The following is a 19,415-nucleotide window of genomic DNA, read 5'->3' as shown; positions in this document are numbered from 1 at the left end:
ATGTTTCAGAACATAAAACAAATTTTAATATTAGACAAAGATAACTCAAGTTATTCAGTGATGATTTCATTTATTAAGGGGAAAAAGTCTATCCAAACCCACGTGGCCTTGTGTGAAAAAAGTAATTTCCCCCTAAACCTAAGAACTGGTTGTGCCACCCTTGGCAGCAAGAACTGCAATCAAGTATTTGCAGTAATTCGCATCGAGTCTTTGACATCGCTGTGGTAGAATTTTGCTCCACTCTTCTTTGCAGAGTTGTTTTAATTCACCCATGTTTGAGGGGGGGTTGGTCATGAACAGTCTTTTAAGGTCATGCCAAGGCATCTCAACAGGATTGAAGTCTGAAGTCTACACTCCAAAATCTTCATTTTTGTTTTTTAAGCCATTCACAGGTTGACTTGATGGTGTATTTTTTATCATGCTGTATAACCTGAGTGCGCTGGAGCAAAACTGATGGCCAGAAATTCTCTTTCAGGATTTTCTGGTAGGCCTAAGTCTTCATCTATTATAGCAAGTTGTTCAGGTCCTTAGGCAGCAAAGCAGCCCCCGACCATCACACCACCACCTGCTTTGACTGCAGACATGATGTAAGTTTGGATTTTCTATTTATTCAGGTTATTTTTATCTAATATTAAAATCTTTTTAAAGCTCTGAAATATTTAAGTGTGAGAAATATGCAAAGAAAAAAGAAAAAAGAAAGAAATCAGGAAGGGGAGAAGCAGTTTTCCCAGCACTGTTTTGCAGTGCAGTTCTTTCTTTTTGTTTCATAATGCTCCAAACTGTTGTGGTCCGTCCAGCACTCACATTCTTAAAGCAAAGTGATGCTGCAGGTAAAGGTATAAAGGCTTTTGCCTTGTTGTACTGAATGGTATGCTGCCTGGTGGTTCACGCAGCCATGGCTGTCTGTACGCATTTGTTTATAGGGATTAGTGAAAGTGTGGCTGATACAAGAGGCTACACCCAGACTTGTGCTGGCTCTCCAAAATGAGAATACAACCACATTTTGCATAGCATCCCAACCTTTTAGATAAAGGTATTGAAGTAAATATTGTGACAGATAAAAAAACACAAAAAAACACCTTGGGTTATGTTTTTTTCTTAATTTTTTTCTGTTATAAAGCTTGGGGTGGCAGATCATCTGAAATAAAACAATCACAGCCCCTGTGTGAATGGCAGATGAGTTGATTACAGGACTGCGGGGGGTATGTGTAAGATTCAAAGGGCAGAGCAGGGATGGGGAGGAGGAAATGGAAAGGCTAAAATGCGTCCTTTCCCAGTCAGAGTGAGGTGAGAGGCGGACATATGACTTTATGTGTTAAAATCTGCTTCTGGAAATAAAAAGTCACTTCTGAGTCACATCAAGTTTCAGATTTATGATCCATGTCCTCAACAATGGGGGTGTTATAACTCTGAAAAAGAGGTTGCATGAAGAGCCCCATTGTCCCAACTACACACACAAACACAAAGATCCACAGGAAAAGACGGTCGATAACCATCGCCACGTATTTCCAGTCTTCAATGATCTGCAGAGAGATAAAGACGTTGGATATTAACCACTTGTGTTCATGAGTCTGAACTAAAGTGAACTGAGATTCAGGTAACAAGTGATTATGATTAAACCTTACAAAAGAAAGAAGTACTTTCTTTTATATATATATATATAAGCATATAAATCATGATATATATCCGATTACTTCTTCAAAACACCTACCCCTTCATCATCATCCTCACTCTTCATCTTCTCCGCAATATAACGTACTCCATCCACTGCATCCTCCACGTCAATGTTGCTCTTGAGCGTCATCCTCTTCCTGAACTCTGTGTTCTCTGAGCAGTCACTGACCCTCCAGCCATAGCGCTTGGCTGACTCCTCATTGACAAAGAAGGATGAGGAGGAATCAGCCATTCCCACGGAGCTTCCACCTCCAACTTCTGTTCCACACTGCTTCCGGTCAGAGTACTTCTGCTTCTGGTGTTTTTTCCGGAACCGTTCACGGATGTTGGAACTTCCTGGTCTCCGCATGAAGAGGAAAGAGGGGAGCCGGTACAGAAAGACACGCTTGACCCAAGGAGGCATGGTGTGCGTACTGGGTGACCGATGGTGCACATTGAGCACGCAAACGCTGGTGACAATAGAGAAGGTGACCAGCACCATTGTAAACATTAGGTACTTCCCAATCAGAGGCACTGCTAGAGACGTAGGTGGCACAATCTTTGAGATAAGGAGTAAAAACACAGTAAGGGCCAGGAGGACTGAGATACAAAGAGTCATCTTCTCACCACAGTCTGATGGGAGGTAGAAGACAAGAATAGCCAGCGACGTGATCAGGATGCAGGGAATGATCAGGTTGATGGTGTAGAAGAGAGGTTTTCTCTTGATAATAAAATCATAAGTAATATCCAGGTATCTAATATCGTTAGGGTCTTCATTCTTGCGTCCAGGCAGTGAAACAATATCCCACTCGCCACTAGGCTTGAAGTCATCGCGTGAGGCGTAATCACTGAGGAGGATGAGATCGATCTCCGTGTGGTCGTAGGTCCAAGAGCGAAACTTGAGAGTGCAGTTCTGCTGGTCAAAGGGAAAATCACGGACTTCGATTTTACAGGCCGACTTGTAGATCGCTGGTGGGAGCCAGGCCACTTCACCATTATTGGAGACCAAAGCGTTGGAGTAGAAGGAGACTTCATATGTCCCATCAGCACTGAGGAAAAGGCAGGAGATGAGATAAAGTCAGTAAAGTCAAGCACTCACAAAAAGATTGCCCATATCACATCATTTAAACCAGTGCTTCTTATATTTGAAGGAGCCAGCTGAGGCGCTTCAAGCATACTCACAAAGATACGCCAACTGAAACAAGAGAACACTCAAGGACACTTGAGTGTTTTAATGCAAATCATTTTTGCTTAACTTTACAGGTAACTTGATTTCCTTAGACAGACAAAACTGTGAATAAAAACGAAAATATAATTCCTAAAATAAAGTCTCCGCTGTTTGCCCCTTTTCACCCAGAATAATGTGCTTTCTGTGGACATCTATGATTCGGACACAGAGTTAGGTTGGAAAGCTGACACGGTTTGAGTTGATAGAGCGTGCTCTGCTCTTTCAGTGAAGAAAAATAATCCTCTTGTGAGAGTTTGTACTTCTTAACAAACACACCTATGTACAGTATGTTCATTTTCTTATTTCCAAAATGCTTTCAGACAGTGATGTGGTTTTGGTGGTATGAGTTGCTGAAGCCACATTCAAACAAAATTACTTAATGAACTTAAATTAAAGTCAACAATAAGCGTTAATTACTGTGTAAATAAAATAATTGCTCCTATAATGATTGATAATCTGGTATCTGATCATTCTTCAATATCACTGATATACCCAACTCTGCCTTTTTACAACATTTGGCTGTTTCAGTCTGATAATGGCTATTGTCAGATTTTAATTAGCATTGTGCTTTGTTATACAGCTGCACACTTTTAGCTTCAGTTGATAAGAAACACTGTGCTGTCGGACACTTGTCAATATCCCATCACATTTATTAAAATAGTCTTTTAATAGCCTTTTATTCTCTGAATAAAGTCAAGAAATCCTGTTACAGACTTTTAGCGCGAGACAAACATGGATTTTATGTTAATTCATTCACCAAATGCTGAGTAAAAGATTGCCTGACTGCTACCATGAGGCTGCAGAGGTGACGCATGCAACAGTTTGAAGTCCAAAGGATGCATTTAGCATCTCAAGGGAAGAGCTTGGCCTGGGACACATGCTGGCATCAAGGCAACACCTGTCCCTCACAACTCAAATCTGCTGAGACTGACTTTTTTTCTTCATCTCATCAGGGCTGCAGGGGATGCATTATAAATAAGTGGCCTATCAATTATAAAGTGGGTCAGGAATACAACCATCCCACTTGCCTCTAATGCTTTGGGGCTGCTGTGTATATCCAGACTAATAAAAAATGCAGAGGTCCCACCTGCTTACTGTGACCTCAGGTCTCCCAAAGTTAGACCTCAACCTGAAGTTAGATAGATGACCTCTCACTGGTCTCTTAAGCTATTATGCTCTTCAGGTTGTCCTTCAGCTGATGAGCAATCTCCATTCATAAAATTTGAATGCCTGCAAGCATAAGGTCAAAACACAAGAACAGTTCAAACAACTGTAAGACTCTGTCAGACTCAAGCTTAGTGGTTACAGTAGCTGAGAGAACAATCACGCATGTTTTCTGAGGTTTCATTTCAAACTCAAGTTTCCCTTTTTATCCTGCGCACTTTGGGAACTTTTCTCCATGTTGGCCTAAAAGCCGAAGTTCAATCATAAAACACCAGGATCCGATGAAAATCATGACTCAGAGTTCAAGAACAGTTGTTGGAGATTTTGTCATGACACAAGAGGTTGTTTTCATGTAAATTATTACATAAGTTAAGGGGAAACTTGGATAAATCTGGGAAGAGAATAAAAAACAGCTGCTTGTCCTTCATTAGCAACACTGAGATGCCCTAAAACAAGGTTTCCAAACCCTAAATGCTCAGTAGATAACTCAGTACCCTGCAGCTTCAGAGGTGCGTTTTAGGCATTACATTATGAGCACTGACAGACAACTTGAGTATCACTGACTGTCTCTTCATCACAGCACTTGTTAGTAGGTGGGATAGATTAGCGAGCAACATTGGTACAAGGAGATGAGGTACAAGGAGGAAAAATGGGCAAGTGTACGGATTTGAGTGAGTTTGATGTAGGTGACTGGGTCAAAGTATCGCCAAAGTGCCAGGTCTTGTGGGTTGTTCCCTGTTTGCTGTGGTCAATATCTATCAAAAGTGGTCTGATATCCATGATGAAGCAGAGACAAGGTAACAGCAGCTGAGGGTCACTGATGCACATGGACAGCTAAGGCTGGCCTGTGTGGTCCAATCCAACAGACGAGGTGCTGTAGCTCAAATAGTCAAAAAAAAAAGTTCATGCTGGTTCTGATAGAAAATTGTCAGAAACACAATTGATTGCTGTTTGTTGCGCATGTATCTTCACAGCCACAGACTAGTCAGGGTGTCCATGCTGAAAGTGACAACAATGGACACGTGAGTATCAGAACTAGACCATGGAGCAATGGAAGAAGGTGGCCTGGTCTTTCGTTTACATCCCGTGGATGGCCGGGTGCATGCAATGCTTTGGGCAATGTTCTGCTGGGAAACGTTGGGTCCTGCCATCCATGTGCATATTTGACACATACCACCTAGCTAAGCATTGTTGTAGACCATGTACACCCTTTCATGGAAATGCTTTTCCCTGATGTCTCTGGCCTCTTTCAGCAGCATAATGTGCCCTGCCTCAAAGCAAAAATGGTTCATAAATGAGCTTGAGGTGTTGACTTGGTCTAAATTGTCTAAGGAGCTTGGAAAGAAAAGCGTCTGGACTTCTTTAAGTTGCTTCAAGCAACTTAAAGAAGTCCAGACGCTTTTCTTTCCAAGCTCCTTAGACTACAATGACCTGGATGACTGAGAACCTTCACAGACTTGGTGTAAATTGTACAGATATCAATCCAATCAAGCAACTGGGAAATGTGCTCAACAACAAGGTCATGAATGCTCCAATCACAACTTACTGGACTTAAATATCACAGAGAGCTGGGGAACAGCTGCAATCACAGCATTGTAAGATGGTGAAAGATGTTCCCTTAGGCCTCCTCCTCGATTCAGAGATGGTCTTTCCCTTTTCATGCAAATCTTACTTTCGCCATCTTACAATGCTGTGATTGCGGCAATTCCCCAACTCTCTATGAATGGTACTTATGGTCTTTGATCAATGGGCTTTAATCAGTGGTTGTTGATCATTGGTCATGAGAATTTGCATATTAACAATCAAGGAACTGACCTACCAGCCCATTGTGCAAATGTACTATTTGTAAGGTTAGGGAAACCTGCAGTCGCCAGAGACAGAAGAAGTCACTTGATTGACTGACAAAACTTTTCTCCCACTGAAAACGCTATGTCCAGATGAACAGAATCAACCTTTTGGGATTTAGTTACCTGGATGACTGAGCATGCATCAAGACACTGCAGAAATGAGTTTATTAAATCCTGTGGCGCGAAAGCGGAGAACGCCTACAAAAAGATTTCTGATGCTGCAAACAAAAAAGAAATTCATCTTTCAAATGAAACATTATGGTCTAATGAATAAAACCATTAACAGGAAACAAAGCAGATTACCACTACTGTGGTTTTTCCTCATCGTAAGCCCACATCAACTGTGGGCTCAGTGTAATTATTCCTACAGCCTAAAGAGGCAGACACAGCTTTCACACTCATATTACCTTTCTGCAACAACTGTTCTTAAATTCAGAAATAAAATTACTTTTACTATTCAAAGAATTATATTCTCAAATTATTTCTCCTATGGGCAGGTAGAAAAAACAGTACCTATTTATGCATGCTTGTGCAAAACTGCTTGACTTTGCTTGACTGTGTCAAGCAAACAACATATCAGGAATTAACCTAAAGTGCAGGTTTCTGGAATGTGGCCCAGAGAGAAGCTGTACAGGCACAGGGAGCAAACTTAACACAGAAAAGCCAGATGAAAAAACCTCTGATCACCACACAAAACAAAATTCAGCAAAAACTCAAACTGCATTTGGCTATGATGCTTTTGTTCTGTGGTACAACAAAGGAAGGACTTTCCCACTGAATACATTTTAAACGGGGAAAATCAACAGTTAATGTTTTTCAAGAAACTAACAGATGGCGATGAGACCCATCTGCTGACCTATATGGGTGACAGACGACGTGACGTTCACAGGCCTTTGTGTCTGTCAGCCGACTCTCCAGTGAATAAGAGCAGTGCAGCTTATTTCTCCGAGTTCCTCTTTTTTTACAGTGCAGAAGTACTGATGTATTGATTTTTCCCTGCAGCCATTTTCCAGAGTTACAAGATAAATCCCAGATGTGCCAAGATATTCTCACCTCATCATTTTGTATACCTGTGCTCGCAGTACAAAACAATCAATAATGTACAAGGATATCCTGCTCTCCAATGTAACTAAGTTGGAAAGTCTGGATTTCTGTGTTTCTGTCAACACAGTAGTTGCAGAATTGCGCAGGAATAAATCTGAAGCTTTTCTTTCCAATCATAAACGAACTGCAAATGTTTACAGGAAGTCTAAAAAACCTGAAAGGTAAACATTTAGTGTATAGTGTGAAGCAGTCTCTACTGCGTACTGCAAGGTTAGCCTCAAATGGAGCAGTGAATATTGATTAAAAAGTAATATTATTCAAGTGCACCAAAACTGGTGACCTTACGGATTAACACTTAAGAGATAAAAACAAATTGTTTTACTCTGTCTACAACAGGCCTGATTCTGCCATTGTAATTCATAATCTCCTTGTGTGAATGATTCATACGCTCTCTAACATTCAAACAGTCTTCATTATTATCAGACTGTCTGCAGACGCTCCATACAATGCCATTAAAAATTTGTTGGTTCATTATTCACTATTTATTAACCTAAAAGAAGTGACAAGTGGGCTAAAAATGAGATAGGAGGATAGACTGAGTAAGAGGATAGAATTGGAAAGCTTTTAGGGAAATGGGGCTTTTGTAAATATTAAAGTGAAGTTACTCAAGCTTTCTGTCTGTTCCTACTTTCATCACTTAGTTTTACACACACACACATTTATTGCGTCTGACACAAAGAGGACATACTTGTTGTAAAGGACAATGTCAGGCAACCAGATGTGTTGTGACGGGAGTCGGATTTTCTTGATTCCCTCGTACTCTTCAGGATCCCACATTAATCTGTAGTCATTCCAACCCTGGTGTAGAAAGGCACGTAAGGGCATGCATGAACATACAAGTAAACAATTAAAATCAAGAGCCACATACAGTTATGGTCACAAGTTAACAAATATTTATTATGGGCTTGAATGTTGTGGTAATTTGAGGCTTTTTTGGGTAGTCATCAACAAGCTTCTGGCATAATTCTGGCCACTATTTCTGTCAGAACTGATAGAGTGGATGGAAATTGTTTGGTTTCCTGACACGACTCCACTTTCAAGAGTAGTCCCCAGAGTTTCAGTACCTTAAAGGTAGACTGCTATATCCACTCCAAAACCAGCTGTGATGTGTGTTTGGGATTGTTTTCTTGTTAGAACACAGAGTTGTCTCCAAGTTTCAACCATCTAGCTGCTGATTTGAGGCGACGCTGAAGAATTTGGAGGTAGTCCTTCTTTATTATTGCATCCAGTTTGTGCAACAGTACCACTGGCAGCAAAACTGTCCCAGAGCATAATGCTACCACCACCATACTTGACAGCTGGTATATTGTTCTTAGGTATTAAAGCCTCACCTTTATTCCTCCAAACATAGTTCTTGTCAATGTGGCCAAAAAGCTCAATCTTTGTCTCATCTAACCATAGAATATTTCTCTAGAAGACATTTGGCCTGTCCTTGTGGGCAGCTGCAAATTTCTGTTCATTTTGGAGCCGAGGTTTCTTTGTTGATTATAATTTCAGTCCATGGTAACTTCAGTGTGAACAGTGATGCTGGTGTTCCAGCAACTTCCAGTTCATGGCAGGTTCGATCCTTTGTGATTCCTTGCTTGTTCCTAAACATGCTAACTAATTTCCTCTCATAGGGTGACTGTGTGGATTAGAGGAAATCCAAAAAAAATTCATACTTGTGCACCTAATTCTTGTTTTTTCTTAATCATTAAAGATGTATGTGACACTCTAGAAAACAGTTCAGTGAAGTCATTAAAAGCCCAAAATTACCATGGTACTCATGCCCATGATTTCTGACAAAAAGAGACATCTATCATTAACTACATGAATACATACAAATGCATTTAAAGAACATGTCACGGTCCGCAGGGCAGACCATGTGTGAATGAGTGAGGACCCAGGCATGAACACAGGCAAGGAGACAAAACTGAACTTTAAACGAAAGGCGAGCCTTTATTGAGGCTTATAGAAAGGCAAACCAAACAGCAGGGACAGTGGTTAACCTAAACTAAAACCTTAACTGGAGAAACTTTGGCTATGTTCACACTGCAGGCGAAAGCGCATCAAATCAGATTTTTTTGACCCTATGCGACCCATATCCGATCATGGTATGACAGTGTGAACGGCACAAATCCGATATTTTCAAATCCGATCTGGGTCACTTTTGTATGTGGTACTGAATCCGATACATATCCGATGTTTCAGAAAGCGACTGCTGTATGAATGGCCAAGTCGCATTAAATCCGTCTTTTACGTCACTGACACAAGACAGACGCCAATTATCAGCGCCGGAGAAGCGCCCGATAAGACATCGCGAAAGCTTCTTGGCCATCCGGTGAAACTGCTGGGAAGACAACGTTGGAGAAACGTTAACATTTTATTTGTACTGCATAATCTGCAGATTCAGATAGAAATCTGCAACTATCCTTTGAAGCACCGCTCCTCTCTAAAACAGCAATAAGGATAATTATTAGGTTATCTACATTATTATGTAAATAACAAAATAACTTAAAGCAAAAATTGGGAAACGTGAAGTCCGAAGTCTTTATATTAAGGGCCATCAGTCAAACAATATTGTTTGCTCTGGGTCTAAACAGAGCGCGTTGTGTGTGACGTCTTCTTTTGCGCATGCGGGCCGCTTTGAGCGTTCACACTAGAGCGCGTTTGCTGTCGCATTTTATTTGTAGTGTGAACGAGCAGACAAAAAAATCGGATTTGATCAAAAAATCGGAATTGAGCATTAAGACCTGCAGTGTGAGCGTAGCCTAAGGCTACGTTCACACTGCAGGTCTTAATGCTTAATGAATGTAGCCGAAAACTATGACTACGACAACTGTGACAACTATGAACAAGACCTGTGCTGGAACGTAAAGGAACTATGAAATATATACTAGAACAAGCAACATGACCATGACCATGACCATGACCTGCACAGAGTCTTGAAAAAACACTGGACATGACCTGAGGGAAGAAACACAGACGGGGGGGGGGGGGGGGGGCAGCAACCATAGAACACAGAAACCGAAACCAAAAGACTAGAAAAGATAAAAAAATGACAAAATCAAAGTTCAACAATGATACAAAAACTCAAAACACTGGGTCACTGACCCAGGACCATGACAGTACATTTATAATTGTAGTGGTTCATGAACCGATAGACCCTAATGGTCAAATTTTTCAATTGGTCTGATCCTCGGAAACAAACAAACAAAAAATTATGAGCAAGGTGCTTTGACACTAACCTGGGTGAGCCAACAGTTGGTGGTCATGATCTGCTCTCTCTCATTCTGAAACACAGACATGGGAAAATTCTGTAAGCAGTGGCTCCACTGACAACAACCAGGTTAACGTGTTCCCCAGTCATTTGACATTAGTAGGGTATGCCTCTTTGCTCACAGTATGTGAGGTTATGGGTTTGTTTGTGTGTTTTCTTACCACATTGATCAGCTGGGCTAGAGACACCTGGATGTAAATGGTGACCTGCTGGCTGGTGTTGATAGCTGGCCTGATGAGTTTGTTGTAGCGCTCTGGTGACAACAGGTGATTCACCAACCGTTCCTCTACCTCCGCACACAGGATAGCTGCACACACAAATACGCACACAGGGGGAAAACAGTCAGAAGTACACTACAGAGGATATCACAACTCATTACAACCCAATATCAAAGGCATGTTAGAAAAGTGCTAAGCACTGACTTGACTATGATATGACAAGCAAGTGTGAGCACAGTCTAATACACCACTGGTTCCACTCTGTAAATGAAAAGCAAACAGTAACTGGACTGGTTCTTATTGAGTATTTTTCTACCTTTAATCTGAACTCTATACAGCATCGTTCCACATCTGTTCTTTCTGTCTAATATTCACACTCTAATAAAGCTTTAGGATCAACTTGGGGTTCAGTAACTTGCCCAAAGATACTTTGGCATGCAGACTGGCGTTGTGAATCTCTGGACTGTTTCCAGAACTATTGTATACAGTCTTCATCTGTTTTCTTAAAATAAATTAGCTCCAATTTTATAAAGTAAAAGATAAATTGCATTATTAAGAATGAACATATTCCATATTTCTTCCTCATACGTAATAGTAGCTACTCCAGTTTATTCTGTTTCACGGAGATAAATGTCCTCTGGCTATCATACAGTCAGAAAATGTCAAGAATAAGCCAGACTTATTCGTAATTTCATCATCTCAGTCGAGTGCTTGTTGTGATGATGCAGCCAGATCAAGCTTACAGTAAGCACATCTTTACTACCGTGCAGCTTAAGTTATTGGGTACAGTGAACTGGGGCCTTATGTAGACCTTGAATTTAACACAACCTTGAGCTAAAATTTACAGCAGAATAAGCTGTTGTTTGGTTGACCATCCATTAACTTCACTTTGAGTCTCCTGCAGTAAATACCTCCTTGTTTGCAGCCCTGCATTTTGGCTGGGTGACTATAAAATATATGTGTATGCAATTAAAGCATTTTAATGACCGCTAACACACTCACGATTCACATTTAATTTCAGTGGGACTTGAATGAGAAAACACAGATGCCCAAAACTCTAGCTGGTGAAGCGATGTTTAAATCTCGTGTTGTCAGGTTTCGTGGCCAATTACGTGCTGCAGTGATGCAGCCCGCTGCATGCTCTCATGCGCTCGTGTGTATGTGTCATGAGTGGGAGTGTTACTGTCTCACAAACAGATCACATGTAATTGTATTCAGTCACAATTCAATACACAAACACAAAAACATAAACAAGTTTTGCACCTGCTCAAAGCACCTCATGCCCAGACATTTCATCATATAAACTACTGACTGTATATTCAATTTTAAGAGGAATAAATATTGGTGTTTTTTAAGGAATAAATACTAAATAAAGAAAATATTATGGATGACTTATCGCATATCTGTTCTGTTTTATGTTTAACTGCAATTTAAGAAGCCATTGTCTTTTGTGCTGCCACACAAACAAGTCTTGTCACATAAATTTCCATTTAAAAGCTTTCTATGCTGTCCTGTTTTGTCCTGAACGTGTTGTTTCCTGGTATGATTTGCCTTGTGTGTTTTTATGTTATTTGAGGTCTGGGAGGCTTTTGTGGCAGCATTTTTTTTCTGTGTGTGCCTCATAAATAAACTTGACATGACTGTTGGCTATGCGTATACAGTGTATACAGGAGAATGACGAGCAGGGGAAAAAGAAAAAAAGTGAATTGTATTAATGCTTTGCAAAGCAACATAAACTACCAGCTTCAAAAAAACAAGTTACATAGTACATGTTGAATCTTAACCTTTATCCTAAAAGCACAAACAAAACACTAGAGAACCAGAAAAGTAAATAACGGGGTTTGTGTCAGTGTCTTAATGAAGAGTAACGCTGCCAGTCCTCTATTATGCAGTGGTGTCTGTTTAGATGAGATTATATCTCTCGGCTGCCCTGGGAACGCCTTGGTATTCCCCCGGACAAGCTGGAGGGGGTGGCTGGGGAGAGGGAGGTCTGGGCCTCTTTGCTTAGGCTGCTGCCCCCGCGACCCGGCCCCGGACAAAGCGGATGAAGATGGATGGATGGATGGATGGATGGATGGATGGATGGATGTCTGTTTAGATGAGTCATCTTTGGCTTTGCCAGACACAAAGCAGGTAAACTGTGATCTGCCTTTGCCTGGCCAAAGCAAGTAACACGGAAGTTGCAAAGAAGCAAGTCAAAATATCATAGCAGCCTCCTATTATTTGCACCTGTGGTTAAAGTTTGAAAATCCTAGGTAATTTTCACCAAAACTGACCTCTGAACCAAGATTTTTATTAGATGTGCCTTGTTCTCTATGACAATACCCCATCAGCCTTTTACTGCTGAGGGGCAAAAACAAATTGCTGTTTGAAACACAGTATATTTAAACAACTTTAGCACTGAAATCTATTTTCTAACCATATTCTACCCCATAATGGCATTGTATGTCAACTTAGAAGAACACACCTGTTCAGGCACTTCACTTGTATAGCTTTGCAGCCATGCTCTCAACTGTCTTGTCAAGATATACTCAAGAAACCAATATGTTTTGAAACATGTCAGAATCAGACTGAAAATAAGAGGATCTGAGCTTTAAAGGCAGGTGACAGAAGAAGAGGTATATGCTACACTTGGTCACTTTACATTAACCTTCAGACAGGAGACAGGAGAAGTGTCCGGTGTCTGAGCAACTATGACAAGAAACCCCGAAGGTAAACCTCCTCAGAGACAAAAAGCTGCGTCTGTCAGGATTAGAGGGAGAGGAGACTCGTGCCAGGAGAAGAGGACAATAGAGACACGACAACATACAATGGAAACATCAGAGCGTGAGACAAAACAATTCCCAGATTAGTATAATCATCAGATAAAATTAAATAGGATCATGCTATATTATGGTGATGAGTAATAACAGGGATTTATGAGTTTCATTTTTAAAGGGATTAAAGCCTGACAACAATTCACTGTTTACATGCAATAAACAGCCGTATGAGGCCAACTTCTACTTCTAATTCAAATCAACTGGTTATCAGATTTTGGTGGCCTTCAGCTCTTCTGATTTCAGAGTTTTAAGGTATCAAGTACCAGAAAATCAGTCTGTTGTGACTGAGTTTTGGTTCCTGTTAATTTCATTGTTATTTTTATGTTAAAATATTAGTCCTGTGTCTTTTGCTGTTTTTAGTGTCTGGTTATTCCAATGTTGAGTGTTTTGGTTCAGATCTTGGTTTTTATTGGTTGTAGTAGTTTTAAATCCCTTAGTATTTCCCGTCTCTTGTCCACTCTCTCATGTCTTTCCATTAGCACCTACACACAGGGGTTTGTTATTCATGTCTGTGTTTAGTATTTTGTCTTTTGGTTACTTCCTGTTAGTTTTTGGCGCTACTTTCTGATTTTAACCTCCTTTGTGGTGATCAGCCCCACAGTAAGAGGATAGTCTGACTGCTTTGAGCAGGCAAATAACACACGGCACATGACTTCACTGTACTCGAATGGCCTCCATGGATGTGGTGGAGCAGGAGATTCTCATCGTAGATGTCCAGCTGGAAAATCTGCTGAATCCATGTGATGCTCTCGTGTCAAAATGGGCCAAAATCTGTGAGGAATGTTTCCAGCACCTTGTTGAATCTATGCCACGAATAATTACAGCAGTTTTGAATGCAAAAAGAGTTACAGGAAGGTTTACCTAACAAAGTGACCAGTGAGTGTATAGTCCTGTCTTACTCTTGTTACAGTGTCTGTTTTTGCTGTCCTGCTTGGCTCCTGCATGTTTTCTTTGTTATGTTCTTTTGATTTTCATATTTATTGTTCTTTTTTTATTCGCTCAGTACTTTTGATCAATGACTCAACCTCAAATGTCATATATGTGAGTCCTCAGTCGTATACTCTTTACAGATCCATTTTATTTTATTTTTGTTTCTATTTGTTAATTATCACATTTGCTTTGCATGTGATTCTATTTATAGGACGCAACAAATAAAACATGTTTAAAAGCTTATCCCAGCACAGGAATAAAGTTCCAGTGAAAACAATTTTGTTGTCAGATGGGGCAATTCAAGTTAAGCACTGCCAATAAACCATTTCCCACAACTGTTTTAAGATTATAAAGACACAGTATTTTTTAGAGAAGTCTCTAAGCTCTCACAGTTACTTTGAAAATTAACATTTTATTGCTATCGTGACTAAAATCATTCTCATCGCCTTCGCTATTTGCTCTAAGTGTTTCAATCTTTCTGAAGCAGAGAACAATCAGTAAAAAAGTCATTTGGAGCAGGAGCAATAGACAAAATTCAAACACATCTATACACTATACAAAAAGAGCACTGTAGTAGAACAAAGTGAAATAACTAAACAGATGTGGTTTCTAATTTGAATGCACAGTTTTGTAGCTGTTTGACCCTAACGCGTTACTCCTTCTCTAGTGACTTCAGCTTGTGGCTGTTCCATGGCTGCACTCTGATTTCAGCCTGAGAGAAACAAGAAACGTCACATTGCCTTAAAAATGTAAAGGGAGGCAGTATAAAAATAAATCCAGCACAAAGCATGAACAAACTGGGAAAGACAATTTGCTTCATGTGTCTGAAAATGATGAAGAGATGCGATATAGATGGTGGGTTCGACGGTAATGGCTAAAATGGTAGATGATGCTAAAATAAGATGCGGATACGGCTTAAGTAGAGATGGAGCAGGAGGGAGTCTACCAACAGGTCTCATCACACATGTATGCACACACACTCCTGTCTGCCTCACTGCACTCTCCACACCTCAATAATTCATTACCGCTAAAATAAAAATGCCATCATCTTACTTGCGCGGAGACGCAGACACAATCAGAGATTATTCTCAAAGTCTTTCTCGCTCGCATAAAATCGACACCGTTTCCATCACAACATGGAAATAATTAAAAAACAAACAAAAACAAGCTTTCAGGCGTGCCGCTGAGTTTGAGTGATGCAGATGGACAGAGAGGTTGTGTCATCAGTCAAGAGTGCAGAGAGGAGAGGAAAAAACAGTTCTACATCCTGTAGGTTTCTTTTCAGGTTAGTGAATTATTCAGCGTGTTACCATCTGCAGTGGCCTTTCAGAGGCCAAAACAATTTAGGATTCAGCTGTCTTTGGTTTTACTCAGGATGCTGTCCATATCAGTCATGTTATAAAATACAGGCCTGCGTGCATACACATCCACAGAGTCTCACATCCACGCATTTCATATTGTTCGTAGCAAATCTACTGCCTGAGAGATTTTTGTGTTTTTTGTGCCTCGTGGGATTTCTTTTACTTGTTTTGCCCCGAACTTTTCCTCATCCCAGACAGTCCTTCTGTCTGTGAGAATAAAACAAATTCTCTTATTACAATGATTTTCTTTTAATCTGTCGCAATCTCTCCCTCGTGTCTTCCTGTCCTGCTTTGCTCTTTTGTTCACAGCGTGACAGGAACATGTGCAGATTTAGGATATAAGAGAGACAGCAGATGCAGTAAAAGTGCCTTTCTTTTGCGCTCAGCTCGCTCAGTGTCACCTCTAAGTGGAAGCATTGCTTAGGTGTGCACCACCTGGTGCCGCTTTCATTTTTTCTTTTTGCTTTGCAAAGCACTTCAATACATCTTTTCATCGGCATGCATCTCTCCTTCAAAGAGCAGCATCCAAACAATCCTGCCAACGCAATGACTAATAGTTTACTATGAAGTGTTGACTCAGTGATGCTGGGCCCTGCTGGCGAGATATACATCTGCAGTTATGAGAAACCAGTTTTAAACTCATGAGAAACTACAAGCACAAACTAGGAGCTGCACAATTCTGCCCACTCACGTATAATGCATCACACATGAGCTACAGAGAAGCAGAATCAGGGTATGGTGACACTGATGGTTTCGTGCAAAATGTTAAAGATCTTGCAAGCCTAAAATGAGCAAAACATCTCATAGGGTAGCTGTAGCACACATTAGCACTGTGCATTTACTGCAAATGATCCTGAGAGCACAGAAGGCAGAGAAATGTGTGATGCAGCACTGTAAATATTAGATAAGTTGCAGTATAGGAAACAAACAAAGTGTGAAAATATAGAGTAAGGCAGAAAAGATGGTGTGCAGGAACAGAGACACAGAGTGAGAACGGTAGGGAAGCCAACACAAAGGAGCAAATGCATCCCAGCAGAGTGGCTGACTGGATTTCGTCTGTTTAGAGTTGGAGCCATGAGAATGTTTGGTTGAAGTGACAGATTCATACAGTGAATCACTGGCAGACAGAGCACAGGTGACACTGAATAAGTTACAGAGAACAAGCAAGTCTGAAACCATGAACTTCACTTTTGTACTTTTTTAAATAATATGAATGCACTTAGCTAATCCTGCTTAATTTCTTAGCTGTTTTACTGAATACTCAAAAAAATTAAAGTGACTTTCTTTTTGAACTTACAACATGTTTAATATTGAGATTTTTATTAATACAGCAACTGATGAAATACACCAGGAGGTAGAACAGGTCATCTACTAATTGCATGCTTGGTGTTTTGATCCCTGGTTTCCCCAGTCTGCATGTCAAGGTATCCTTGCATCCTTGTGCTCTCCAATGTCCCATCAGCGTATGAGTTTGTGTGATTGTCAGATAGAAAAAAGTGTTTGTATGAATGTGTGACTGAGGCATGTTGTATAAATCGCTTTGAGTGTTCAATCAGAGTAGAAAAGAATCAGCACATTTACCATATTCCCCCGTATGAATTCATATTATCTGCGCGTATACTTTTCTTCCAGTAAGAACACGCCCTATTCATGGCAGGGGGGGTAAATTAAACCCTCAATTACTGAATTTAATTCCACTGCAGTAGTTGTAACACTGTTTTTCTATCTCTCTGTCTATCTGAACTGGAGAAGCAAACACAATGGGTACTGGGGTTTGCCTGGTAGAGCTGCACATTGATCCAATTTCAGCACCACTGACAGCTCAATAATAGATTCCTCCTGCCTGATTTAGGACCTCATAAGTTACTTTACTTGTCTGTAGGTGGGGAGATCATCTGATAGGTGTGATGTAAGTTAAAGTAAGCAAACTCTCAATTGAAATGTCTGCTATTGTTATCAAAGTATCTTTTTCACTTACTGGCAATGAAGGCATTTCATGTAGGTTAAATAGCAATAATTGTATCTGCACTTACAACCACGCAGTCAGCTGTTTCGCGAGTTCTCTTCAAAGCACGGTGCCAGATTTGTTATTTAAATTGCAGGCTATGAAGTCTTGAACCAAACTAAAATGAGTGAATGAATGCTCCTTACTCAGATTTCACACCCTTGCCCTTAAAATGCAAATGTAATTAAAACTCCGTGGGTTTTCTGCCTAAAGGACAAGCGTGTTAGTTAATTGAAGCGTGCTGAAAAATCACGTGCTAAAGGGTTTGACGCATGGAAATGCCGCTACTTATCCCCACTGGCCTGCTTTCCCGAGACCACCTCTGTCTGCAAGGTAAAAGTGTGGCTTAACCATGCAAGAAATTAAACCCCTTAAGAAAGCACTTATCAGACCTGTTATATTAACTGGCATGCATTTGTGTAAGAGAGGGTGTGCAATTTTGCAATGGCCAACCCAAGCCAGATTTTAAAGCCCAATAAAGTAAAGTCTCCCGTCCCGTTCCGAGAGGATTGGAAAGGATTACTCACTTGTCACGGTGAAAATCAGGAGAGCCAGGGCTGCTTTCACCGGGGCTGCCATCTCTTCCTCCCCTCCAGTGCGGCACACACACGAAAACTTGCAGATGAAGAGTATTTCCCGCGTTTTCCTCTTCTCTGCGCTCACTTTGCAGTAAGTAAAGTGTGAAACCGAGGAAAAAAAAAGAAAAACAATGAACAGGGTGGATTACAACGGTTTCATTGCGAGCGGTGAGTGAGGGTTGGGGGACATTGAAAAGAATACCGATTGCTGTTAGAACCGAGAGATAAAGAGGCTGGATGCTTTCTGCCAGAGCGCACCGACTGTAACGCTGGTCCTAGAGCTGTGATTGCGCGCAGTGGAAACCGGCTGTAGAGATCAGAGCCCCCCTTACAAACAGCACTTTCTTTGGGAAAGTGAGTTGAGGAGCTAGCGGGAATACGTCAATCCCGTTATCGCCAAAGCAGCCATTCTTAAGATAAAAGATTTAAGTACCCCGGTGACCGCATCGCCCTGCCCGCCCCAGTGCGTTCACTGACCGGGCGTCAGTTTCGCTCTGCACCTCCTTGATCGACTCAGTTTAACATGTGTGACAACAAACAGGAAGCGATAACGGTTAGAAACCCCCCAGGGAAGATATTAAACACCCCGAACCAACCTTATCTCCTCCAGTTTATGGAGAATTCAAAGTGGAATTTTACTTTGTAAAGTTGTTGTAGAAAAAGTAGAGAAAAAATAAAGTCAATCTTTTAATTAATTAAATAATGATTAAATGTAGTTAATAACGCCGAAGCAGGTTCTTGGCAGTAAAACAGAAGTCTTGTTGCCCCTGTTAGCATGTATATATAAAATCCTGGAAGGCTGCCACTTGCAGTAATACAAAATGAGCATATAGGATATTCAGCTGTCTTTCTCCCACTGGGCGGTCAAAGGTCAGGGTCCACTAAAAGATAACTCAATAAAGGTTATCATGGAGAGATTCAGAAACCACACAGCTTTTGTCCAAATCCACATTTACTCTGAACACCAGTTTCACCAGTCAAATACAAAACAACTGGAACAACTTTCTCAAGTCCGACTCAGAGTTTCTGAGGGAAGCTGGAGCTTATCCCAGCTCTCAAAAGGTAAGATTGGGATTATAGATTATACCAGTCAACAAGGTCAACAAAGGGACAAACATAACACTGTCACATCCACACCTACAACCAGGTTTTAGAATCACCAATTAACCTAACATGCATTTCTTTGGATTGTGGAAGGAAGCTGGAGTCCCCAGAGAAATTGCACGGGGATCAATAAAATCCTTCATCA

The 19,415-nt window shown here is 40.8% G+C and overlaps 1 protein-coding gene across 2 annotated transcripts; it reads right to left on the bottom strand.

The window, feature by feature from the left end:
- Positions 1–209: 209 nt before the first annotated feature.
- LOC101470192 (neuronal acetylcholine receptor subunit beta-2) lies at positions 210–18,628 on the bottom strand. Of its 2 annotated transcripts, XM_076874468.1 has the most exons (7): positions 18,369–18,628; positions 18,116–18,250; positions 10,417–10,562; positions 10,224–10,268; positions 7,685–7,794; positions 1,712–2,702; positions 210–1,523 (listed from the first exon to the last, which is right to left on the bottom strand). In XM_076874468.1, exons 2-7 carry the CDS (start codon positions 18,165–18,167, stop codon positions 1,359–1,361), a joined length of 1,509 nt encoding a protein of 502 aa, XP_076730583.1. In that variant the 5' UTR covers positions 18,168–18,250; positions 18,369–18,628; the 3' UTR covers positions 210–1,358. The 2 variants fall into 2 exon arrangements, with proteins under 2 accessions (XP_076730583.1, XP_004545563.1); XM_004545506.4 differs by having other exon boundaries at positions 18,116–18,628.
- Positions 18,629–19,415: the final 787 nt, after the last annotated feature.

The sequence above is a fragment of the Maylandia zebra genome, linkage group LG2 (assembly GCF_041146795.1).
Source record: "Maylandia zebra isolate NMK-2024a linkage group LG2, Mzebra_GT3a, whole genome shotgun sequence".
NCBI classification, from domain to species: domain Eukaryota; kingdom Metazoa; phylum Chordata; class Actinopteri; order Cichliformes; family Cichlidae; genus Maylandia; species Maylandia zebra.
The sequence above is the reverse complement of the archived record's forward strand: the minus strand, read 5'-3'. Positions and strand labels throughout refer to the sequence as shown.